Here is a 27,005-nt window from a genome sequence, read left to right as displayed (position 1 = left end):
CCACCACTGGTGCATAGTGTCTGCAGTTTGCACCATCTACAAAATGGACCTCAGTTACTCAGCACCTCAGATCTGTGATCTTCTACCACCAAGAAGGACAAGGGCAGTAGATGCACGGAAGCACCACCACCTTCAGGTTCCCCTTCTAGTCCCACACCATCCACAGGTGGAAATATATTGCTGCTCCTTCATGGTGGGTGGGTCCAAATCCTGGGACTCCTGAACTAACAGCACTTTCACTGGTTTAGTTGAAGAAGGTCACTACCTATCACCTTCCCTGGGGCAACTAGCAAAGGGCAACAAGTCCCGGCCTGGCCAGCAGGTGTGAATGGAAAAAATATTTTAGAAGTTGAGGTCACTTCCTGGATTGCAAGATGGTTTATATTGTATGGGGAAATTGGGGGGGTGATTGATTTCTAGGTAGAAAGGCGACGAGAACTACATTTTCCCTGAAACAAAGAGAGGCCCCAGCTTTCCTCAGTGGACGCGTGTGATGGATTTGGATGAAGATTGTTTTGTTCTCAAGCTCTTGCCTTAACTTCATCATTTGCAAGAGGGTGAGATCTTCTGATTAGAAATCAGACAGGATGCTGGCGATGGGAACTGAGGATCAATAGGAATCAAGAGTTTTGCTAATCTGGCCACTGAACTTTGAACTTTTGTTTATTCAGCCAGAACACAGAAATTCAGATGCAAGAAGCTTTAGCAGAAACGGACCATGGCGAGTCTTTTCTGGGCCATAAATCTTTTCCTCCTCCTCATTAATCTCACAGGAACTGAAGCTGAAGGTACGGTCTCTTGGTAAACTTTTTGTGCTAAATTCTCATGGGACACTTTAAAACAAGCCTTGTTCTAAGCTTCAAACTTTGTAAACCTAAGCTTAGGGTGGAAGCGCCTTTGACTCAGTAAGGTTACTGTCAACATTTACAATCTGAAAGCTTCAGTACTTGAAACATAGTTAACCAAATGCTCACAGTTCTTGTTTAGGAGTTCTTTTGGTGTTTGCTTAGTGTGAGGAATTTGAAGAACTTTAGTGAAGTAAAGATTTCATTAAAAAGGCAACTGTCTGACTGTTAATGCAAAACGCATGGTGATAATAATGAGTTGATCTCAGTTATAATTATTGTCAGTTGTTCATTATTTTTGCCATTTCACGAGATTACCTGCCCTTTTGCCCTGGTTATAGAACATAGAACAATACAGAACAGGAACAGACCCTTCGGCCCACAATATCTGTGCTGAGCATAATGCCAAATTAAACTAACCCCTTCTGCCTGCACATGATCCATATCCCTCCATTCCCTGCATATTCATGTGTCTATCTCAAAGCCTCTTAAACACCACTATCATATCTGCTTCTGTCACCACCCCTGGCAGCCCGTTCCAGGCACCCACCACTTTCTGAGTAAAAAACTTGCCCTGTACATCTCTTTTAAACTTCCCCCTTCTCATCTTAAAGCTCTGTCCTCCGGTATTTCACATTTCTCCCCTGGGGATAAAGATTCTGTCTGTCTACCCCATCTATGCCTCATTTATCTACCCCATTTATTTTATAAATTTCTGTCATGTCTCCCCTCAGCCTCCGACACTCCAGAGAAAACAATCCAAGTTTGTCCAACCTCTCCTTATAGCTATTAATCTCTAATCCAGGCAGCATCCTGGTGAACCTCTTGTTTACCATCTCCAACACCTCCACATCTTTCCTGTAACGGGGTGACCAGAACTGAACACAATACTTCAAGTGCGAATGTTCCCATTTATTCCCAACTGTAATGTCAGTGGATGTGTACACATTGCTCATTGTAGAATGGAGAAAAGAGTATGTGGGGAAGTATCAAGAGACAGAGAACTGCCCTAACATGTACAACTGATCTACTGAGCTTTTTAATTACATTGCACGTGTGCATGCGTCATACATATACGTCATAGGTTAACATGCACCTCACTGCTTTCCCATTTTTTGTTCACATGTTCACGTTATGTACTGTTTAATCCTATTCGAAGTTTTTTTCTGGAGCCTTGATCTTCACGAGGGAACATGCCACTGTATTCACTTCTAGTTAAGAGTATTTAGCTTGTTGTAACTCAGAAAAATTTTATAAATCTTTTTCCACAGCTACCATTGGATTAACTTCTGGAATAGACTTAGGAACACAATTCAATATTCTCTTGCATATTCCTTGCAGGAATTATGTGTACATATCTGATTTTATCTTCTAAATTCCACAAGATATCAAACTGTATTACATGCCACAACTAGTAAGAAGTTTCCTAATTGATTCCACAGGGGAGCCCCCCTTGTATATATTTTTCCTCAGTGCTTCTTTGAATATTCCCACTGGTCTCTCAGCCATACCAAGCGACGCTGGATATTACAGTGAAGTAAACATTGAGTTTAATACTATTTTGCTTCAAAATGCTCTCAAATAGAAATGATTAAAATTGAGGACTATTATCTAAGATTTCTGGTGAGCCATAAGTAAATGGATCTTAATTTCTCATTGGCGTGCTTGATTGAAGTGCATCATGTTTCCCCTCAATCCACTTTGGTGACTATCTATGAGTAAGATATCAATCCCCTCTTTGCAATAATAAGCTCTTTGACCATTTCCATCCCTGTGAAGATGTGTTCAAGGCTTTGGATCTGTAATATTAGATCTTTAAATAATTCAAGCCAATAATCAAAACTCCCAGCAGTTCCTTTATGCTTACAATACTATTCAAGGCTCCCCTAAAATTTGTCTTCTCAATATATTTGGTATGACAACTCTGTGTCCCCATTTCATACAATCTTAATCCATCAACAAATCATATTGTCTTCATCTGGGCATTTACCTATCCATCCTTTGTTTTGTATACTCATTTTTAAAGGATATCGTTCCGTGTTTTCTTGGCTATCACTATAAGCAGAAAACAATCTTTGACTGTTTCCAGTGTGAAGATCATGCTCTCTCTCCCTGTGTCTGGATGTGTATGATAACCTTAGAAGTTCTAAGTTTAATCGTGTAATCATATTAAGAGATGGCCCACCATTGCATACTGGTCCCAGCCCTTGTCGATATTGTGGTCTGAGCAGTGGGAGTTACTCATTGAGGCTTGCTGTTTGTGGCCAAGGTAGAAGATCTGCCCAATATGAATGGATGAAACTTTTTCACTTCATAGACAATTCCCAGTACCCTTCCCTCCATTTTATCATAACTTCTGCGGTTCAAGTTTGTGTGATGTGAGTGATATTTTTATTGCACCTCACAATCCACAATTTGAAGCAAACGTGCAAATCTCAACGTATGTGCTGCATGTGCTAACAGAAGTTTACCTCTTAGACTCTCCTTAAATTGCTGAAATGACATCTGCTGTTCTTTGCTCCAATTCCTGTCTTTGTGTTTCTAGCGTCAGTACTGTTGCAGAATCTGGAAAAACCTCGTAACGTGCCTAGAATTGATTTCCTTGCCTTCAATTGCATCAATGTTTTATATTGACTGTTGGCCTAAGAAGTTATTTCTTTCTGCATTAATACACTCCTGCTCCTTTTGAGCCGTATATTCTGTTCATGTAAACCTAAACACTTCTGCTGATATTCAAAGATTTTGTTCTTCAATACTTGTAGCAATTAGTACATCATTCTGTTATTTAAGGTAGATGAAAGCAGGAAACCAGGGAACGACAGCCTAGTAATTCAGGATCAACTCTTGGTACATGTGACAATAGTGAACCAATTACAATTATCTCGAATGTTTTCAGCTAATCAGAGAAAGTCCACATGGACATTCAGCCGGTAGTTATTGATTTGGCCTGTAGATCTAATTTATAATTATGATGACATTGATGACATTGATCTTCCTGATGACATTGGATAAAGCTCCTCATTAAAGACGGTTGGCTAATGATGATTGTCAAACAGCAGGAAACTGCAAGCAAGGATAGTAGGCAGCTATTAAATTGGCTGAATGTAATGAGTGGTGTCCCATAGGGACTTTTGATGGCACTGCACCGTATCTACAGATGATTTAAATGATGGGATAGAGAGTCACATATAGGGTCTGTATTGGCTGTAATTGCAAGCAATTTAGGTGGTAGCATTAAAGTGCAAAGACGAGTGAGTAAACAGGCCAACTGTGACAAATGGATGTGGATGTAAGTACAGAAGGTGAATCACTTTGGCCCTAGCAAGAATCATAGCTAGAAGCGGTGTGGTCCAATGGAGACCATCAGTGATAATATCTTTGACACATATGGATAATAATCAGAAAGATGGTAGAATTTTGGCCTTTGTAGCAAGGGGAATGGGAACAAGGGGGCAGCCATACACAACCCTGGCTGGAGCATGGCAGGAAGACAGGAAAGTTGTGGACAAGAGAGCACTGATAATAAATTTAGAATGATACCTGTGCTCCAAGGAAAAATCATTTTAACTGGGACATGTTCGCTAGAATTAATCTGAATTTTTCAGATTTTAATGGGAAATGATAGATAAAAGAGAGAGAAACTATTTCCACTGTTGGAGAATCTAGGAGAAGTATTAGAGCCATGTCTTCAGGAGTGAAAGGAAACATACACACAAGGTGGCAGAAATGTAGAATCCTCTTCAATAAAGGACAATTGGTGCTAAGTTAATTATTAATTTTAAATCTGAGATTAAAAGATTTTTTATAACCAAAGGTATCAATGCTATGGAGAAATGGTGAATGAATCAATCATAACCTTACTGAACTGAGCAGCAAAATGTCCTTCTATTCTATTCCCCTTGTTCCTATATCAATGGTAGTCTGAAATTTAGCCAGTCAGGACAGAGCCATGATTCTCTAGATGAGGGATAGATCCATGATTCCACAGTCCAGACATATGCCAATAATCCAATAGTTTAGGATGGGCCATGATCTCATAGGACTGGGATGTTGATAAATAGACTGTATTTGAGATGGGCCGTGATGCTGTAGGTCAAGAATTAGGCAAGGATTCTGTAGCCCAGAAATAGCCCCTTGTCTCCATAGATCTAGAATAGATGATAATTCTATAAGCACTAGATAGACCAAAAGATATAGATTGAAATGACCTAAGATTCCATAGTTCAGGAATGGGGCTATGATTCTATAGCTGGTGCAGGTCCCACAACTCGGTGGGTCAAGGTAAACCCTTAATTTCATTGATCAGGCTCATAACTCTATAATTTGTTAATAGGCCAATGGCTTTATAGGTAGGGATAGGTCTGTGATTCTGCAGGTTGGGGTCAGTTCACAATTCCACAGGATTGATTCTGACCTTTTTGCTTCTATCTGACCAGGTCCCAGTCCTATACTGACTGGAGATTTAACTGAAAATGAGTAACTACTGCCAGGTGAATTGGCTAACATCGTCTGCTTCTGTTCAAGTATTTGTAGCCAACGAGAAAGCTAACAACTTCTTAACACGCCAAAGACGTGAAAACAGCTTCTTTGAAGAACTGAAAGAAGGCAACTTGGAGAGAGAGTGCATCGAAGAGAGGTGCTCACAAGAAGAAGCAAGAGAAATATTTGAAGATGACCAGCGAACTGTAAGTGTAAAAAATTGGTTCTGTATTCAATTGCCAATTTTAGCTGTCCTGATCTTGAGTGTATCCATTGATGGTGGAGTAATTAAGTTCAGGGATGAGCAGGAGGCCAGTGTCAAGAGGAATAGAGCTAAAAGAGATTACAGAAGTGGAGAGGGATGAAACAAAAGAGGAAATTGAAGACAAAGAGGATAATTTTAAAATTGAGGGTGAGTGGGATGATTCAAAACAAATCAAAGAAAACAGGGTTACAGATGGGCTGAATAACCTTCCCCCGACAATAATCACCAGTGCCCCATAACCTCCCTAATTACTTGCGGTATCCCATGCTAACTTTTGTGTTTCATGTACCTGGACCCCTAGACGTCTTTGCACCACAGCATTTTGTTGTCTCACTCCATTTAAGTAATAATTTTTTTTTGTTCTTCCTTGCAAAATGGTAACGTCACATTTTCCCACATTATACTTTGTCTGCCAACTTCTTGCCCACTCACTTAACCTATTTTCAGGGTCTCTGTATCCTCCTCACAACTGCTAACCCACCTTTTTTTGTATCGTCAGCAAATTTGGCTGCAGTACTCTTGGCTCCTCCACCCCATAGATTATAAATGTATTGAGGCCCCAACTCTTATCCTGTGGCACTTCACTAGTTATGATCATCAATCTGAAAATGATCCATTTATCAAGACTGAAGAGCAGCCCAATGTAAGCTTGAGTAACAGCACATCATCTTCCATTTAGGAACATTGAAGTCTTCTGGATTCAATATTGAAATTTATAATTTCAGGTAACTTGATTTCACTGTATCAGTCACTCATCTGTGATATAAGTTAGCTTGTTTGTTTTTTTTCTGTTTTTTTTTCTTTCTGGGAGTGAAGGACATGCCCAGCCTGACCTGCATTTTGCAACTCCTCAATTCTTTTGTCTGTGCTCTCACTCTCTAACTGCTCGCGTTCACTTGTTTACCAGATAACCTTGTTTACAGCTTATCCCCATGGTCACCCCGGTTTTACCCCATCAGAGATGTCCCCCTGCCCCACCCTCCCTGCAGCTTAATGGGCTTCTTTCCTCTCCTTCCCAGTTCTGACAAAAGGCCCTTCACCTGAAACATTAACTCTGTTTCTCCTCCCACAGATGTGGCCTAACCTGCTGAGTATTTCCAGCATTTTCTGTTTTTATTTATCCTGACTCTCTGTTTTCTGTTACTTAGCCATTCTCCTAACCTAATAACATGTTACCCACAATTCCATGCACTCCCACATCCCATCAATCTCACTCCCACCAGTCTCACTCTCACCTCCCTCCACTCACATTCCTATCTCTCATTTTCATCAATTTTCCTTTCCTACTATTAAGTACCAGCAACAATAGAAACACAACGATCCAAGTATAAATGTTAGAATCTATTTATTAATAACTACTTGTAATAATAGAAGTAAAAACATTAGATATCATACATGGACCCCAAAAATAAACTCGAAGTGTGTGTGTGGCAAATTCCCAAACCCCAAGTCTAGGAATAGTTCTCAAAGTTCAGTTCAGCAAGTCATAAGGTAGAATGATGAGCAAAGGCTTTTGAAAACCACAGTAGATTTTAGAGAGAACGTAGAGAGAATTTACGAAATCCACATGTTCCACGATGGAACCCATACAACATCTCAATCACCGATGATCTCCATTGCTTTGTTCTGAAGTATCTGCCACACCAAGGGCACTCAATTCGTGGCTGCTCACAGATAGACCTGCTTTCCAGTACAGGTTAACGACAAAGTGGACTCCACAGATTGCTCCAAAAATCCATACATGGATTGTATAGTGACAGTCACAACTATTGCTCTTCATCCATAGATATCATCTGTAGATATCCATAGGTATCTACATCTCTCTCTCTCCCCCTCTCTCTCCCCCTCTCTCTCCCCCTCTCTCTCTCTCTCCCTCCCTCCCTCCCTCCCTCCAACTCTCTGTGCAATAGCCAGTATGCTCCAGTTATAGTCTTGCCTTCTTGCAGATAACACCACACAGACATTACTACTCACTATTGTCCAGGTACCTTAAAGGGCCATTCATCAAGTAGCTGGCTCATCATCTGGCTCATAACACTACTTTGTCTCTTTACCCTACTGGACTCACACCAATGCGATCCCCTGGCAAAAGAGGAAAATCAGCTAAAATCTGCAGCAAGTTGATGGAATGAAATCAGGTAAATTTTTTCTTGGCCTATCTAGGCGATCAAAATGTGTCCATGACCCTGATCCTTTGTCTGACCTCCCACTAATTTCTGTCTTAGACCACTTACCACCTCTTCACCAAATCCCACTCTCTCTCTTTCTTTCAGCTCCCATTAAAATAATTGTAATTCTTTGTCCACTTCTCTTCCATCTTCCATAATTTTCTCCCCAGTGCTCATTTATCTCCCATCCCACCTTCTTTCAATACCCTTATCCAGCTCCCACTAATCTCACCCTCTTTATCACACCAAACCACTTTCACTTCCTCACCTCCCACCCATCACTTTACCATGTCCCCTATCACATCAATCTCATATCCAGCTTTTGATCAATCTCACTCCCAACTACAGCCAATTTCTTCCTCCTTTTCTCACAAATCTCACCCCTATCCCAGCTAATCTGCTGCTGGAACCCACGCCTGCTCCATCTCCCTCCAGTTTCTTCCACAACTCTTGCACTGTCACCTCTCACCCATCCTTTCCCTGCCTGTTCTGGAACCCAGCTGATTATCAACAGGTTAATTTTAATGGAATCAATTTTGGGCTGACTATGTAACTGGTGTCAGTGTGCTTAAATGACTATTAGGTCAATGAGGACAAAAGTTGTGTGGGGGAATCCCAACGATGCAGCAGAGTTCCCTCAGTCTGCTGGACCGCAAGAAGTTCTCCATCTGCCGATGAGTCAGAGTGTGACACTGGTGAATTCTTAGCTGATGGCACTCTGTGCACCTCACATTATGAACTCTCTGATTCAGTGTTGCCTTCTTGTTTCAGGATGAATTCTGGAGTAAGTATGTAGGTGAGTAACCACGACACTTTATTCAATCCCATTTAGTTATGGTTGCTCTGCTTGAGTTTTTATCCCAGTAATGGAGTCCCAGCAGGAACCATGGACTACACTGGAGTGGGTCCCACCTATGCAGAGTGGGGCTGAGAAACAGGGACCATCCAATCTTCCCCAGTGGGTCTACAGGGCACTGGGACTGGGTTTCGGGAGGACCATTGGGAATTTTTTTTAAATTGTCTGATCCACAATCATTCAAAAGTAAGACCAACATTTGCTGAATTGCACTGAACCTGCAGTGTGTCAGTGTGTACCTCCCTCCCAATATTTGGTCTCCTAAAGGAAATAGAACCAGGTATTAGGTTGAAGTAGAATGGCTGATTTTAAAGTATTTACTTAGTCGCCCTGACGTCTACCAATGTCTTCTATGTCCTTTTTTGAAAGAAAGTCAAACTTGTTAGATGTGTGTCAGATCAGTCATTGTGTAAGCAATTCCAATTGCTCTCAGTAAAAAGTATTGAACAAAGCTGAATAATACATTAATTGTAGGTCATATAACAACACCAGTTAATGTGATTCATGGTGATTGACTTTACTTTGCATATATAGTGTATGTACCATGTACATGAAGAGTACTACTCAGTATATGTAGAGCTGCATTGTATATGGAACTCTGCAGTGTAGATGTTATGCTATGTGGTTTATTGGGGCTATGCTATTGGTATATGGGTATGCATTCCTCCACTTCCTCTCTTTCTCTTTGCTCCCGCCCTCTATTTTCTCGCCTCTCTATACTCTCTCTCTCTCTCTCTCTCTCAGCTCTCTTTCCTTGCTCCCTCTCACTGCCTCTCCTTAATGAACAGAATGGACATTACTGAGTGCACTTCAAGTCAAAGTGGAATCAGTCTGAGTACTGAGACAAAAGGTGATCCTGGACAATGCATAAAGGTCCAGGGATAGAAGGTTAACCATGTCACTTGATGGCTAATTGAGTAGATTTGTCCTCTCTAAAGTTTGGGATAAAGTATTTTGACCTGGATTCCATGGTTCTGGAAAGCAGACCGAATTCCACCAGATACCTTCACCAGGCCTTGCTACCTGGAATTTTTTGATTGATTGATTTCAGTGACGTAACAAACAGTGCACTGTGCATTCACACATGTAATGTCAGATACCACCTGGATTAGAGATTATTTAGGGGCACAAGGTCATATTGTTGGTGCAATGTCAGGTGTCACAGCAGCACTGAACAGACCCTCAGTTTGCTCCTTCCCAGCTCTTGGGAGTTGCATTTAAAACCAGCTCACATTTACATTGCACTTTTCACATCCTGTTTTGAACATCCTAAAGTGTGTTGCAGCGAACAAAATACTTTTGAAGTCTAGCCACTGTTGTGCCCTAGGAAACAAGAATATTTATGTGGGGCAATATTCCATGAGCTGTAGTGTGATAAAACTCAAGATAATCTGTTCTTAGAAATGTTGATTGAGTGAAAATTATTCACTAAATCATGGAGATTTATAGCATGTTTGGTCCATCTACACACACCAACCAAAAATGGGTTTTAGGTTTACATAGTCCTCGTTCAACATTGTAAGTTATGGATCTTCTGGTGACCCTCTAGGTAGTCTTTGAATGGGATGAGGGCTTCTGTCTCCCCCACCTTTCAGGCAGTGAGTTCCAGACGCCCATCACCATTCACTGAGTGTAAAGTGTTCTTATTCTCAATTCCTCTCTAACAACGATCCTTCGTCTTTTTCAAAATGTTGCCATGGGATTGTTAACACCCACGTGAGGGAGGCCTGGGTTTAACATTTAACAGACAAGCTTTCCAGAACAAGCTGGAGTGCCAGTCAAGAGTTTTCTCCTAAATTCCCAGGAACTCAGAACCATCCACCACAGGGACAAGACTGCAACCAGCAGTCAAGAAGATGTCATATGGAGGTTTTGGGAGCAATGGTCCAAGAGAGTTCACTTGTTTCTATAAATAATGGTTCTCTTCTGTGTTTATGTTTGTCTTAAATTAGTTTCTTTTGTTTATAATCTACAAAAGAATGATAATTAGCAAACAGTTATTGCCTGAAGTAAAGTCTACTGGATAGAGACAGGAATTCCATGAATATATTTCACATCAGTGACCCTCTCTGTCCCTGCAGATGGGAACCAGTGTGAATCCAACCCATGCAAGAATCTAGGCAGCTGTCGAGATGGCATCAACCAGTATCAATGCACCTGCCTGGAAGATTTTAAAGGCATCAACTGCGAAATCGGTAATATCCAAAAGTTTGCAATCTTATCCAAAAGTGCAAGTTATAGAGTCATGCCACACCTTCAGCCTAACGAGTTCACACCAACCATCTAGACCTCACTTACACTAATCCTACCCTAATCCCATTTTAGTCTCCCCACATTCCCCCCAGCTTCCCTAAAATTTGTCCTCACCTACAATTGCCATATAACCAACCAATCTGCTCGTCTTTGGAATGTGGGAGGAAACCAGAGCACCCGGGGGAAAACTGCATCATCACAGAGCGAGTGTGCAAACTCCACACGGACAGCACTGGATGTCAGGATTGAACCAGAGTTGGTGGAGCTGTGTGGCAGCAGCTCCATCAGCTGCGACATCATGTGAGATTAAGGAGTAGAAGAGGGGACCCTGGGCAAGGGAAGCCCACGGGTTTGCTGTGGGACCTGAGAGAGTGCAGCTGCCCTTCCCAGCCCCATAAGGAAACTAACCAAAAGCCAACACTGCCAGGCCCTTCCTGCTCTGAACCCATGGCCCCACAGTTGAGGAGGGCTACAAACTCAACCCTCAGTTTGTACAAAGCTCACTTTACATTTTTAAAGATCCACTGCACTGAAATGAGTAATCGTTTTCGCCTCAGATTTAAACATGAGGACTGTTAGGTTAGGCCAGGGGTAGCTGGTGAGTAAATCTAAACTAGTTTGTACTCCACCCTGCCTCTCAGATTTCCATCAGTGGGTAGGAGGTTAAATAAGAGTTGAATGCACTTTGAAGCCTACTCAACATAGAAACAAGATAGCAGCTTATCAAATCATTCAGGTCTGCCGCTTCCTAGAAGTCTTCCCAGAATTCACTGCTCCACAACTGAGTAGGCAACAGGGTCTTCTTCACCAAGCGTCAGATGTTCTGCACCCTGAGCACAGACCCTCCCCCTGAATAGCTTGGGCCCTTGTTACCATTAAGTCAAACTCTTCAGAGTTAGTCCTGGTGGACCCTACTCTCATTGGTCACTTCCCCGTGATCTTCCACCATATCCCAACAGGACTGTGGGAATGAGACTGGGAGCTTGAGCTCTGGGCCACTTCACCAGAACACCCCAACCTACACACAGTGAAAATTAAGCCCCAGCTCCAGTTGATGTTTGTATCTTCCAGAAATTCCAAAGCTCTGCAGTTTGGATAATGGAGGCTGCCACCACTACTGCCGAGTCCAGCAAAACCAGGCAAGGTGTTCCTGTGACGCTGACTTTGTACTTGCTGATGATGATAAGTCATGCATTCCTGCAGGTAAGCATGTAGTGTGCTATTTGCAATTTTCCGAATTGCTGCATTTTTGCTGGTGGCAGGAGGAGGGGAATAAAGAGGTTGCCTTGTGTCCCAGCACCATCGATGGCAGAACAAGTCTGAGAAGGCTAACAGTCGAATGGGTTCTATGTTCTTCATGATCTATTTCATTCTTCACTTCACAAAAACAAACCAGTCCCTTCATTTGTCCTCTTGCTCTGTTCACTCAAGCTATGTCTAATTCTCACGTGGAGTGGATGTAGTGGCAGAATCTGGTTGCAGTGTTCACCCTCCTCAGCCACCTGATTTCAGTGTATTGCTTAATAAGATATAAGTTGGCCAATTTAAGTCTTATGTTGTTTTCTCTGAGAAAATTCATTGTAATTTGATCCAGCCATAAACTAGACTGGAAACTGGTAACCTTCTCCTGTCAAGGACTGTTCCCATGGATGTAGACAATCCTGATCCAATTTTGTATAACCCCTACCTAGCAGACAACCAGCACAGGTACTAATGGGGAGGGAGGTCTGTGATCAGGTACCCCCAAATCCCTACACCATTACTCTCTTTATGTATATTCAAGGCCTCATCATTCCCTACCTCTGTAAAGTTCTTCAACCCACCTACCCTTCTCCAAAATTCCTAGATTATCTGACACTCCCTTTGAGATTTTCTCTCCTTCCTAAACCCCTATCTCTCATCTGTGTACCAAAAATGAAATGGCCATTCAGCCCCTCAAGCCTGACCTGCTGCTCACTTATAACAGGACTGCTTTGCATCTTTACTTTAAATCTTCAGTTGAATCTGTCTGAGTGTCAGTTTTCTATTTCTTTTTGTGTCAGGGTGTGCTTCCAGACAACAGGCCTGAAGAGGAGTTATTGGTAACAAGAGGAGGTGGATAAATAGGTTACAGGTGTCCCCTTACTGGCAATAGTAGTGTGTGGCTGTGAGGACTCTCCACCTCTCTCCTCTTCTATCAGAATCACCTTACCATGTCAGCTCTTTGGCTCAGTTCCTTTGTTTTTGATTCAATCTCTAGAAAGGACTTCGCAACAGTTTTGATTAATGTGGCCAGATCACGGCTCTCCTCTAATTTTCCCAATGACCTTCACAAGAATGCTATCCAACAGAGAATGTTGCTAAACAGAAGTGGGGCAAGTGAGGAAATGTTAGGTCATAGAGATAGGTTTATAGAGATAGGACATAGATAAGGAGCATCTCAAAAGCTGCAGAGGAGGAGAGACTCAGAAGAAAGTTCTAATTAAATGCAGTTAAAGTCAGAATTCTGAATCCAAAGACATGTTTGAATCTCACTATGGCTATTGGAGTAAATAAGTTTGGAATTTAAAAATCTAAGAGTAGCCACAAACACCCCCCCCCCCCCCTCAGAATGTTGTAAAAACATATCAGTGAAGGAAATCTGTCACCTTACCTGGTCTGGATTACAAGTGGCTCCAGACTCACCAATATGGTCAAAGCTCTTAACTGCCTCCCCAGTGCATGAGCAAATAGGGGTGGACAATACAAGAACACAAAGATACAAGCAGGAGTAGGTCATCAGGCCCTTCAAGCCTGCCCCACAATTTAATATAATCATGGTTGATCTATGTTGGCCTCAACTCCTCTTCTTCCGCTCATTTCTCTATGCTCCCATTTTCCTTGATCTATTAATTATCAACCTCTGAAAACAAACCAGTGCCCTCATTTCTCCAGTCCCTTCATTATTAAATAATGACCTCTGAAAAGTTTTTGAATTCAAACCAGTCATAAAATACTTGCATTTGAATGGACTGTTAAGTCTTTAGTAAACATCTACATTGTCTTTATTCCTTTGAACAGTACGTAATCCCTGCGGGACCATTGGTGACTTCAGGATAGATAGTCTCACCGATCCTGTGCCAATGAACAGCAGTATGGTAAATTCCACTGATGCTGAATTGAATGACAGAGGAGGTGGCATATCCGATCCCAAGGACTCAATAGTGAGAATTGTGGGAGGCCAGGATTGCGAATTGGGACAGTGTCCATGGCAGGTATTTACCATGGATTTAAAGACTACTAATTCGAAGTAAACAAGTTTCCACTTCACTTTGAATCCTTTCAGAAGTCAAACTGTATAGTCACTCTATTCCCAGAACAGAAACAGACGATAGGCCCTTCACTCTGCACTGGTTACTTCTAAATTAAATCTGTACTTTAGTCCAATACTTCCACTCAGTCCATTTCCTTTATATTGCATCCAGTGTAATGCTACCCATTACTTGTCTTTTAATTTCCCCACCACATCAACCTCACTCTACAGTTCTCTCCCCATACCCTTTTAATATCCCATAGAATCTAATCCTACTCTCTGCTCACTCACTATATACTGCTTAATACTCTCCTGCTCACTGTCATACTCTTTAACAGCCCACTCAGTATAAATCCATTCTCCTTCTCACTTCTCATACATTTGCTATCCAACCCAGTATCATCAACTGCTTTGTCCTCTCCTCATATCTTTAATAACTACTTTAATCCCACTGAGTTGCTTTGCCCCATTCCCACACCCACCACCCAGTGTACTCCCCATACCTTATATATCCCACCCAGTCTAAATCCCACATTTCCACTCTCTCCCCATATCCTTTAGATCCCATACAGTCTAATCCCACCCATCTACTCTCTTCCCATATATTTAAAGGAAATCTCCTTCAGCTCCTAAGAAAGTCGAGACACTGGTGCGCATTCTTTGTGACTACATCTCTGCGCTGGGCCTAGGACATCCAAGATATTGACACCCAGGAATTTGAAGCTGCTAATTCTTTCCAGGTCTGACCCACCAATGAAAACTGCCATGTGTTCTCCCAACTTCCCCCTTCCAAAGTCAACAATTAGTTCCTTGGTTTTGTTGGCGTTGCGCAAGACATTATTATAGTAGCACCACTCAACCAAGTGTTCTGTTTCACTCATTGCCACCCATGATTTGGCCAACAGCAGTGGTGTTGTTGGCAAATTTGTATATGGTATTGGAGATGTGCTTAGCCACACAGTCATGGGTGTAAAGAGAGTAGAGCAGGGGGCTAATCACGTAGCCCTGAGGTACACCGGTGTTGATGGTCAGTGAGGAAGAGATGTTGTTACTGATCCGTACTGACTGAGGTCTCTACAATTTAAATCCTGAGATGCGGCACGGTAGCGTAGCGGTTAGCGCGATGCTATTACAGCGCCAGTGATTGGGGTTCGATTCCCGTCTCTGTCTGTAAGGAGTTTGTACGTTCTCCTGTGTCTGCGTGGGTTTCCTCCGGGTGCTCCGGTTTCCTCCCACATTGCAAAGACGTACGGGTAGGTTAATTTTAAAATGGGCAGCGTGGACTCGTTGGGCCAGAAGGGCCTGTTACCACGCTGTAAATAAAATTTTAAAAAAATGTCTTGACAGAGTAGATGTGGAGAGGATGTCTCCTTTTGTGGAAAAATCTGGAACTAGGGGTCACTCTAAAGACATAAGTGATGTTAATGTTTTACTCTCAGAGTGTCATAAGTCTTTGGAACTTTCTTCCTCAAAGGTTGGCAAAAGCAGAGTCTGTTAATATATTTGCCAGTTTTCATTGGTGGGTCAGAAGTGGAGAGAGTTAGCAGCTTCAAATTCCTGGGCGTTAAGCTATCAGATGACCTTTCCTGGGCCCAGTACATAGATGTAATCATGAAGAAGATGCCCTGGCACCTCTACTTTCTTAGAAGCTTAAGGAGATTTACATCTTTACTTTAAATATATGGGAAGAGAGTAGGTGAGTGGGATTAGACTGTATGGGATCTAAAGGATATGGGGAGAGAGTGGAAGTGTGGCAGAGGTTGATAGATTCTTGATAAGCTGGCAGCAAAAGGTTACCTGCCATGCCATGAATCAGTCTATCCCAGGACATCAGGGATAAATCTCCATTCTCATTCAAAATAGTGTTGTGTGCTTCCTTGCTCATGTCCACTTTGGGAGTGCAGAACCCCTCAGAAGTTCTTTTGGATTGTAGGTCTAGCTCAGAACCCTGGAAGAGGACTGAACTTCAGAACCCAGTGTGCTTGGACAAGGCACACGGGGTTCGTGGCCCAATTCTGAGTTGTGTTGAATGAGAAAATCATACAAATTTACAGCACAAAAAAGGCCATCAGCCCTGCGTGCTCAAACATTCTGAAAAAGCTATTGAAGCAAATTGCATTTTCTAGTTCTCAGTCTTATGGGTTACAGTACATGAAGTTCTTTACAGTGTGATTGATTTCTGCCTTTACAACCCTTTCAGGCAGTGAGTTCCAGACCCCTTTCACACTTAAAGTGCATTATTTTTTTCCTGAATTCCCCTCTAATTTTTCTACCTGATAACTTTAAGTCAATGTCCTCTGATCATTGATGTCATCGCTAAGGGAAGCGGGTCTTTGCTATTCACTCTGACTCAGCCTCTCATCATTTTATACCCTTTTATCCACTGTTCCAAAGAGCTTATGTTCTCCAGCCCTGACAACACTCCCTGCTCTCCTCTGTGCTCGCTTAAGCTGTCACATCCTTCCTGTGATGTGCTGGACAGAACTGATTGAAATACTCGTTATGTGGCTTAACCAATATTTTCCACTGTTCTAGCACATCCTTCTTCCTTATGTTTTACTCCTCAGCCAAAATGCATGTCATGGAATCATACAGCAAGAAAACAGATTGTTGGACCCACTGAGCCATTGCCAACCTCAAAGACCCATTTTCTCTTGCAATAATTCCATTCTTCTTCCTCCCCACATTTCAGTCAACTGCCCCCATGTTCTGTCACTCAGCTGGACACTAGGGGCAATTTACAGAGGTCAATTATACCCACCAACCTGAGGATACTGGGAGAAGCCCACACGGTCACTGGGAGAACATGCAAACTCCACACGGACAGCATCAGAGATCAGGATTGAAGCCAGGCCACTGGAGCTGAGGCACTAGCTGTAGTACACGCACCACTGTGCCTCCCATTATTCTATATATCTTTTTAACCATGTTATCCACCTGCCCTGTTAACAGACATGAGTTCTCTACACTCCTCAGTTTCCTCCCATTTATTATGTTTTCCTTTGCTTTGCTTGGCTTCCTAATTAACTCTTCTTCTCCAGAACGAACTTTAGTGTGCTGTTGACTCATCCACTGATGTGTTCCCACAGCCTACAGCTTTCTTCCGCACTATCAATTGCACAGACATTTTTTGTACCATCTTCAAACTTCTTAATTGGGTACTGTACCTTAAGCGTCTAAATCATTAATTAAAAGCAAGGGCCCAGGGAACCCCCTGTACTCTCTCAGTCATTACAATTCCCATTTGACCTTTTACTTCCTGCCATCAAACCAGCTTTGAATCTAATACCACCTTCTTCTGGATCCCAAGGGCACTTGCCAGTCTGACCAGTCTATCTTGATCAAAAAACTTGCTGAAATCCATGCTTACTAGATCAATGCACTACACTTGTCAACCCTCCTTGTTTCCTTCAAAAATTAAGCTTTTCTTCAATGCAAACTTCCCTAAAACACAGTGACTGTCCTTGATTAATCTGTGTTTGTCTAGAAGTAACTATAATTGATTTGAGGGCTGGAAAATCAGGACTCTCTGATAAGCTGGACATGCATTTTGATCACATGCAAGCCCACAAGAGTGTCAGGGCTTCTTCTCTTAACCATCACCCAGTTTTATGTTCATGAGCTGCAGCACAGGGGATTTGCCACCTGTGTTTAGTTGCTGTCTATTCAAAAGCAATGCCACGATGATCCCCTCGAGCAATGTCGGAGGGGCTAGTGTGATTTTCCATTCATGTGCACTGCTGCTGGTTTCACCAGTCCATGAGCAGTGCCAGCAACAAGCGATCTCAGCTCCTGCTTAGATCAGGTCCAGGTCCTGAGGTGAATGAATTTCAAAGGCCCCAATTATTGTTGGCAGTTCACCATGGCTCTTAAAACATCCATGACCTACTGGCTGAATTTTCACAATGCCCAGAGTGCCAAATAACATCATATATTAATTAACCAACAGGTTCTTTTAGTCGATGAAACCAACACAGGATTTTGTGGAGCCACAATTCTAAATGAGTGGTTGGTGTTGACTGCAGCCCATTGCATTAACCAGACCAAGGCCATCACCGCTGTTGCTGGTGAGGACTCTCTTTCCTACATTGCTTCATTGGCAAATTGTGATTCTCATTTTAATTGATTTCAGATGCACTGGGAAATGTCGAACAGATTCCCTGATTTATTCTGTGTTTTTGCTTCTCCTGTAAAATCTGTGTTGCTTGGTTTTTAAATTTTTAATTATTGCTCTTTCTATGGTTTATAGACAAGGGGATTATTACCTCACTGTCACGTTTACTGATCTGCATAGTTTTGCAACAAATTAAAAATTTCAGCTGTCAGCGGCACATTCCATCAATTATAAGGCTCCAGCCCTGAATTTAACTAAAACTGGTCTTTTGGAACTTGTTACAAAGTGACGAGTCCACAGGCTGGTTGTTCCTGTGACCATGTGGGCTTTCCCCAGTTGTTCCAGTTCTCTGTTCAAGAGCTGCAAAGAGGTTAACTTTGTAGGTTTGTAGGTTAACTGACTGCTGTAAATGTAGGCAAAGGAATCAGATGGGGGTTGAGGGAATGTGGGGAGAATAAAATGGGATTAGTGTAAATGGGAGTTTGGTGGTCTGTATGAACTCCAAGGGCTGATGGGCCTGTTTCCGTGCTGTATGATTACATTTCTACATCTAGTTCTCTCCTTTTGGCCAATGTCACCCTTTCATCTTATGAAAACATTTAAGATTCTGAAGGACTGCAGAGGACATTTATCCTGGTAGGGAATCTAAAACTAGAGGGTTTCTAAGTAAGAGGTCCATATTTTCCATGCAAGATCCTTTGGCCCATCAAGTCTATGCTGGCTCACAGGGCAATCCCATGTTCGCTAATTTTCCCTGTAACCTATTCTCCCCACATTCCCCTCAATTACCCACCACCAGATTCTACCACTCACCTACGTATAAGGGATCATTTAACAGTGGCCAATTAACTTACCAACCCACACATCTTTGGAATGTGGGAAGAAACCAGAGTATCTAGAGGAAACCCACACACAAACTTCAGGCAGCATCAGAGGTCAGGATTGAACCCAGGTCACTGTTATCTGTGCTACTGTGCAGCCCAATTAAGACAGAGATGAGGACGAATTTTTTTTACTCAGAATGCCATGAGTCAATGTAATTCTCCATCCAAGAGAGCTGCAGAAGCTGAGAAATTAAATACATTTAAAGCTGCGATGTACAGGCTTTTGTTCTATAGGAGGGTCGAAGTGAAGGGAACGGACAGAGAAGTGGAGCAGAGGCCATAGTCAGATCAGTTGTGATCTCACTGAATGGGAGAGCAGGCTCCAGGTGCCAAATGGACTACTCCTTCTCCTTCTTCTTAAGTTCTTATCCCTCCTCTCAAAAAAATAATCAGCTTCCTTCAAACTGCCCATCTCCAACCACACATTCTCACCCCTCCCAGACCCAACAGGGATAGGGTCCCCCTTGTCCTCACATTTCATCCCACCAGCCTACATACCCCTCTTGGACACTTCTTCCTACCTACCCCTGAACCATGACCCCACCAAGGACCACCAGGACCTTATCTCCCGCTCCATCACTGACCTCATCACCTCAAGAGATCTCCTCCCCCACAGCTACCAACATGATAGTCCTGCAACCTTGTACTGCCCACTTCTATCTCCTCCCCAAAATCCACAAGATGGACTATCCCGACAGACCAGTTGTCTCTGCATGCTCTTGCCCCACAGAACCCGTATCCTCGTACCTGGACACTATCCTGTCTCCTAGGTCCAATCCCTTCCCACCTAGATCTGTGACACATCACACGCTCTCCAAATCTTCCATAGCTTTAAGTTCTCCAGCATGCACAACCTCATCTTCACCATGGATGTCCAGTCCCTATATACCTCTGTTCCCCATCATGACGGCTTCACTGCCCTCTGCTTCTTTCTTGACCAGAGACAGAACCAGTCCCCTTCACTAACACTCTCCTCTGCCTGGCTGAACTTGTCCTCAGCCTGAACAACTTCACTTTCGATTCCTCTCACTTCCTACAGACCAAGGATGTAGCTATGGGAGCTTGCATGGGCCCCAGCTATGCCTGCCACTTCGTTGGCTGCATTGAACAGTCTCTGTTCCAAGCCTACTCCAGCCCCATTCCTCAACTCTTTCTCCACTATATCGACGACTGCATTGGTGCCACCTCTTGTACCCGTGCAGAACTCGACAGTTTCATAAATTTCGCTACAAATTTTCACCCTGCTCTCCAATTCACTTGGACTATCTCTGACACCTCTCTCTCCTTCCTCAATCTTTCCATCTCCATCTCAGGAGATTCTTCATCCACCGACATCTTCTACGATCCCAGTGATGCCCACAGCTACCTCGATTACAGCTCCTCCCACCCTGCCTCTTGCAAGGATGCTATGCCTTTTTCTCAATTTCTCGGTCTCCACTGCTCCCATGATGGGGCTTTCCACTCCAGGGCATCCGAGATGTCCAACTTCTTTTCCCACGGGGGCTTTCCCCCGACTGTGGTTGAGGGAGCTCGCACCCGTATCTCTGCCATTTCCCGCACCTCTGCTCTCACCCCCACCCCTCCCAGACCCAACCGGGATAGGGTCCCTCTTTGTCCTCACATTTCATCCCACCAGCCTACATATCCAACACATCATTCTCCGCCACTTCTGCCATCTCCAACAGGATCCCACCACCAAGCATATCTTCCCCTCCCCACCCCTTTCTGCCTTTTGCAGGGACCGTTCTCTCCATGACTCCATAGTTCACTCCTGCCCCCCCCAACCTGCTCCCACCCCAAGAACTTTCCACTGCCCCCGCCATAGGTGCAACACCTGCTCTACACCACCTCCATCACCTCCATCCAGGGACCCAAACAGTCCTTTCAGGTGAGACAGAGATTTACCTGCACCTCCCTTAATATCACCTACTGCATTTGGTGCTCCAAGTGTGGCGTCCTCTACATTGGCGAGACCAAACGCAGACTAGGTGACCGTTTCACAGAACACCTGCGCTCTACCCTTAACATTGAGCTGCATCTCCCATTGCCAGTCACTTCAACTCCCCCTCCAACACTATCACAGATACGTCAGTCCTTGGCCTCCCCCACCGCCAGGAGAATTCCAAGTGCAAACTGGAGGAACAGCACCTCATTTTCCGTCTTGGAACCTTGCAGCCTAATGGCATGAACATTGAATTCTCCCACTTTAAGTAATCCCCACCACCCTTCCCCACCCCCCACCCCCACAACCATGCTTCTTCTTTTCTTCCCTCTCCTAGCCTATCTCTCTTTTCTCTACCCCCTTCTTTCCTCTCCTTACCTTTGACCCATCCCCTGGTGGATCTGCTCTCCCCTCCTCCCCCACACCTGCCTATCACTGTCTCTTACCTGCATCTACCTATCACCACCTTGCGCCCACCCCACCTCCTCTCTTTTGTCCACCTATCACTGCTCTACTTTTCCCTCTATTGGGCTTCCCCTTTTCCTATCTTCAGTCCTGAAGAAGGGTCCTGACCTGAAACGTTGATCATCTGCTTTTCTCCGTGGATGTTCCTCCAGCATCATTGTGTTTTTCATACACATTCCTCCAAAGTATTAGGAAACTGGCAAAGGATGACTCAAGATAAAGAGAGAAAACAGATTATGAGGGTAAACTAGCAAAAAATACAATGCAGACAGTAAGAGTTTCTGTATGAATATAAGAAAAAGGTTCCTTGCAGAACAAGATAGGAATTAATGGAAAACGTTGAAATAGTAGTGACTTTGAACAAATATATTGTATTTGCCTTCATGGAATAAGACTGTGCCAACATCCTAATAATACTGGAAAATCAGTGGTAGTGGGGTGGGGGTGGGGAAGGGGAGGAAGAATAGAGGAACTTAAAACTTATCAATAGAGAAAAAGAACGAGACAAATAATGGATTAAGAATAGTTAAGAGCACTGGGCCTGATGGCCTGTAGCAGTCATAAAATCACCTTTCATCCTTCTAAACTCCAATAAGTAAAGGCCCAACCTACTCAATATTTCCTGATAAGGTAAACCTTTCATTGCAGAAATCAATCAGATTTACTTTCTCTGAACTGCCTCCAATGCAAGCATACCTCTCTTTAAATACTGAGACCAAAACTCTACACAGGATTCCAGGTGTGGTCTCACCAATTCCCTGTACAGTAGTAGTAAGTCTTCCTTACTTTTAAACCCTCTTGCAATAAACGCCAAACTTGTATCTGCTTTCCAAATTACCACAAACTAACCTTTTGTTCAAAGTTCACTGAGGTCCCTCTGCTCAGCAGCTCTGTAGTCTCTCCCTGATTAAACAATATACTGCTTTTCTGTTCTTCCAACCAAAGTGGATAATGTTAAATTTCCCCACACTGTAATTCACCTGTTAAATGTTTGATCACTGAGGGGGTTTGACAGGGCATATGTTGAGAGGGCATTTCCCTTCATGGGCGGATGTAGACTAGGGGGCACAGTTTCAGAATAAGGGGCTGCCTATTTCAGACAGAGACAGGGAGAAATTTCTTCTCCTTAAAGAGGTGTTAATCTCCAGAATTTGGTCCTCCAAAGAGTCATGGAGCCAGTGTTATTGAAAATATTCAAGGCCGAGACAGACACTCTTTTCTAATTTACCATTCATAAGATGTGGCAAAGCCTGCATTTATTTCTCATCCATAATAATTCCTTGAACTGAGGAGGCAGTGTATCAATCACATGAGGTGGGTCCTGAGTCACATATAGGCCAGACTGGGTAAGGACGGCAGACTTCCTCCCGTGAAGGACTGTAGCAGGATATGGGGAGCAGGTACGACAGTGAGGTTGAGGCTAAGATCAGATCAGTTGTGATGTAATTGAATAGCGGAGCAGGATCCAGGGCTGTATGGCTCTTCCTGCTCCCATTCTTTATGCTCTAATGTTCTTATTCGAAGTTCTGAACAAAATCTGAGAATCAGCTGTAGCAGACTGTGGCAAGGGTGATCATTCCCTCTTTGTCCTCCTCAATCTGTCCGCAGTCTTACACATTTAACCACACTGTCCTCCTCTTTCTAAGCTTCCCCATTGTCACTATCTGGATGGGATGGGATCGCATTCGGCTGGTTCTAATCTTATTTAGCCTATCACAGTCAAAAAAATACTGGCTCATCTTCCAGGGGCCACTGGTGTACCTCTAAGGATCTATCTATGCCATCTCCTCTATTCATCTATTTGGTGCCTTCAGCAACTTTACTCAAAGCACTGCACCATTTTCCTCATATATACTGGCAGCACCCAGTTCTACCTAACAACCAGCTCTCTCAGCCCTTTCCCAGTCTCCAACTTGTCACACTGCTTGTCCAACATCCAGAAATAGTTAAAAAAGAGGCTTCCTCCATCTAGATATTGGAAAGACTTAAACATTACTTTTGGCCCCATCACATATTCAGTTTCCTTGCCATTGACTCTATCCTTCCCTCTGGCGAGTTGCTGACCCCAAGATGATCTTCTGACACATACTCCTCAGGATTAAGGCTGCCTATTTCCATCTTGTTACGTTATCCCAACTCTACCCTTCTTCAACTCAACCACAGTTGAAATCCTCATCCATGCCTGACTCTGTCCTTCAACCCTCCACAGAATTGGGACCCTCTAAAGCTCTGATGCCCGTATCCTAACTTGTACTGGCCCTTCCACCCATCACTCTTGGGTTTCCTAAGTCCTGGTTAATACTCTATGATTTGAATGACTTTAAAATTCTCATTCTTGATTCTTGTTTGCAAACCCTTCATGGCTTTTCCATTCCCTTTCTCTGTAATCCCCACCAGCCTCACATTCTTCCAGAATATGGAAGGCCCTCCAATTCTAGTTCACAGATTTAATCATTCCTCCACCTGGGTTGTGTCTTCAGTTGCCAATGCCCCAAATTCTGGAATTGCATCACTAGACTGTTTCATTCTCAACCTCCCACCTCTGTTAAAACCTGCCCCTTTTCTTTAGGTCATCTTCTTGTAATTTTCCTTTTCTGGCTCAACATATTATTTTATTTAAGTAAAGCATCATATGACTTTTGATTATGTTAATGGTGGTATTAGATACAAGTTGTTGCTGCTGTTGTAGTAAATTGAGGTGGTGACTACACAGTGATTGCACTGTTATTTATGTAAATGTGATTATTAAAGGGAAAAGAACATAGAACATAGAACAGTACAGCACAGTACGGGCCTTTTGGCCCACAATGTTGTTCCAACCTATATAAACACCTACTCTTTGATCAATTTAACCCTTCCCTCCTACACAGCCCATAACCTTTTTTTTCATCCAAATGCCTATCTAAGAGTCTTTTAAATTTAAATTAAATTTTAAAAAGAGATGGCTAAGATGTGGTAAATACCCTCCAAGTTTCCTTAGGAGGGGTACAACAGTGAGCCAAACATACTAATTTTCATATCATCTTGTAACAACGTAGAAAGAGGCCATTTGGCCCATTAGATCCATGCCAGCTCTCCGGGGAGCAATCCCATCAGTCCCATTTCCCCTTCTCACTATTTGCCTCTGTACCCCTGCAACTTATTCTCTCTCACACATTCCCATCAACTCAACTTCATGCCATTTACCTATACCTATACCTATACTAGGGGTAATTTAAAGTGGCCAGCTGACTACCAGCTCACCTTTGGGATGTGGGAAGAAACCAACGTACCCAGGGAAAACTTGTGCGGTCAAGGGGAGAACACACAAATTCCACATCAACAGCATTGGAGATCGGGATTGAACCCATATGCCTCCAGCTACGAAGCAGCAGTGTTAACTGCTTCATCACCGTCCTTCCTATTTTTTTAGAAACATTCCCAAGCATAGATTAAAAGATCTCTTTATCTTATCCTTGCACTGAAATCACTCCACAGCCTCACTTCAAACCACCACCAGCTCTATAACAACTTCTTCTTTACATCCTATGTGATCTCTGCACTCAGCCAACTCTGGTCTCCTGTGCATCCATCACCTCCCCCACCCCCCGCCATTGGTGACTATGTGGGAGTTCCTTCCCTAAATCTCTCCACTACTCTAACCCTCTCCAAGTCCTTCACTGAAACCCAATTCTTTGCTCAACTCTTACTCCAAGGCTTGCTATCACTGGCTCTCAATTCTCATCATTCTGAAGTACCTTGGAATGTTTCACTGGATCAAAGACACTGTAAGGATGAAGCAATTTGTTAAATCACTGGATGTTTGCTCCAGTTTGCAGAGTAGAAACTCATACGATCCATTGTTTGCAAACAATTTGATAGAACATTGACCATCAGTTGAAGATTCAAAAGATTTGTGACATCTTATTTGGACATTTCTGTTGTTACTTGTAGGTGAATTTGATGTCAACGAGGACGAAGGTACAGAGCAGCGACAAGATGTTACGATTGTAATCTCCCATCCTCAATTCCAAAAACACACTTTTGATAATGACATTGCAGTTCTGATGTTGAAGAAACCTCTAATATTCAACCAGAATGTTGTACCAATCTGTATTCCCCATAGAAACTTTGCAGAACAAGTTCTGATGAATCAGCCCAATGCATTAGTTAGTGGCTGGGGCCGTGTCCAAGACCACGGTATGCCATCCACCAAGCTCCAGCGGCTCACCGTGCCTTACATCAATCGGGTCAAATGCATCGAGTCCAGTCGGTACCCTGTGTCTCCGAACATGTTCTGCGCTGGCTACGATAACGAGAGCAAAGACTCTTGCCAAGGGGACAGTGGTGGGCCCCATGTCACCAAACACAAGAACACTTGGTTCTTGACTGGCGTTGTGAGTTGGGGAGAAGGATGTGCACATAAAGGGAAATACGGCATCTACACAAAGGTGTCAAAATACATCAAATGGCTCAGATGGGTTATGCGTGAGATGTCTGTTTACCCACACACACATACTTAGACTGAAAATGCATCTCATTTTAATATGTGCAGGCCATGCACCCCACTAGATTGCAAATATATTACAAAATTAGACTTCCTCACCACTAGATCCAATAACACGTCAGAGCTGAAGATAGAAGTTAAATTCAGACTTTATGACATAATTGAAATTAGACCTATTATCAACAGATGGCTCCATTTATCTATATTGTGTTTGTAAAAGAGCTTTAAACTTTTCAAAGGTTTTCATAAAATTACCCTAAATCACTGGTTTTCTACTTCGTCATTATCCCACTTTATAGTTTAATGCTGCATGTAAAATATTAACCAGCAAACAATGGTCCCAATTAGACTGTACAAGCCATCACTGAAAAGTGCACCAATAATAGCCAGAATAAAAATTATCATCAGAATGTTACTCTATCTGGAAGTCAAATGGTATATGTAATCACAAAAATGAACACTGCAGAATGTTTAATTTTGACAGACAAACTGAATTATGTGAGTGTACAGAAACATTGAATGACAAAAGTGTACAGTAGTGACACATACACTGAACAGTACAAGTGTACAATGGCAACAGATGAACAAAATTGTGCTATATACAATAGTAAATGATACACTGAGCATAGCAAGTATCCAATAGTTGTACATAAACTGCACGATGTAACCAGACACCAAGGTACATTGCATAATGCAAGTGTACAGTAGTGACGGACGTACTATATGATGCAGTTGTACATGCTACAGATACACTGAACAGTACACATATCCAATAGTACAGGCATATCATATTGTACAACAATGCAACAGCTATGAAAATGTACAGTAATGACAGACGCACAACAGTGGCTGTGTACGTTTGGCATATTCAGAACATCTCCCGCTATTGCACCCTTGGCACAGTTGAGATAAACTGAACCATGCCATGTTTACAATAGTGGGAGATACACTGAACCATGCCAAGAGTACAATAGTGA

At 42.9% G+C, this 27,005-nt stretch overlaps 1 protein-coding gene across 1 annotated transcript; it reads left to right on the top strand.

Annotated features, from left to right (window-relative positions):
* The first annotated feature begins 412 nt into the window (after positions 1 to 412).
* Positions 413 to 26,443, top strand: LOC127569627 (coagulation factor X-like). Its single transcript, XM_052014429.1, has 8 exons — positions 413 to 788; positions 5,370 to 5,530; positions 8,529 to 8,553; positions 10,695 to 10,808; positions 11,938 to 12,069; positions 13,906 to 14,099; positions 18,087 to 18,204; positions 25,476 to 26,443. The coding sequence occupies exons 1-8, from the start codon at positions 719 to 721 to the stop codon at positions 26,042 to 26,044; spliced, it is 1,383 nt and encodes a 460-aa protein (XP_051870389.1). The 5' UTR covers positions 413 to 718; the 3' UTR covers positions 26,045 to 26,443.
* The last annotated feature ends 562 nt before the right edge of the window (positions 26,444 to 27,005 follow it).

Source organism: Pristis pectinata, chromosome 4 (assembly GCF_009764475.1).
Source record: "Pristis pectinata isolate sPriPec2 chromosome 4, sPriPec2.1.pri, whole genome shotgun sequence".
Classification (NCBI taxonomy): domain Eukaryota; kingdom Metazoa; phylum Chordata; class Chondrichthyes; order Rhinopristiformes; family Pristidae; genus Pristis; species Pristis pectinata.
Note: the sequence above shows the minus strand (reverse complement) of the source record. Positions and strands in the feature narration are given on the sequence as shown.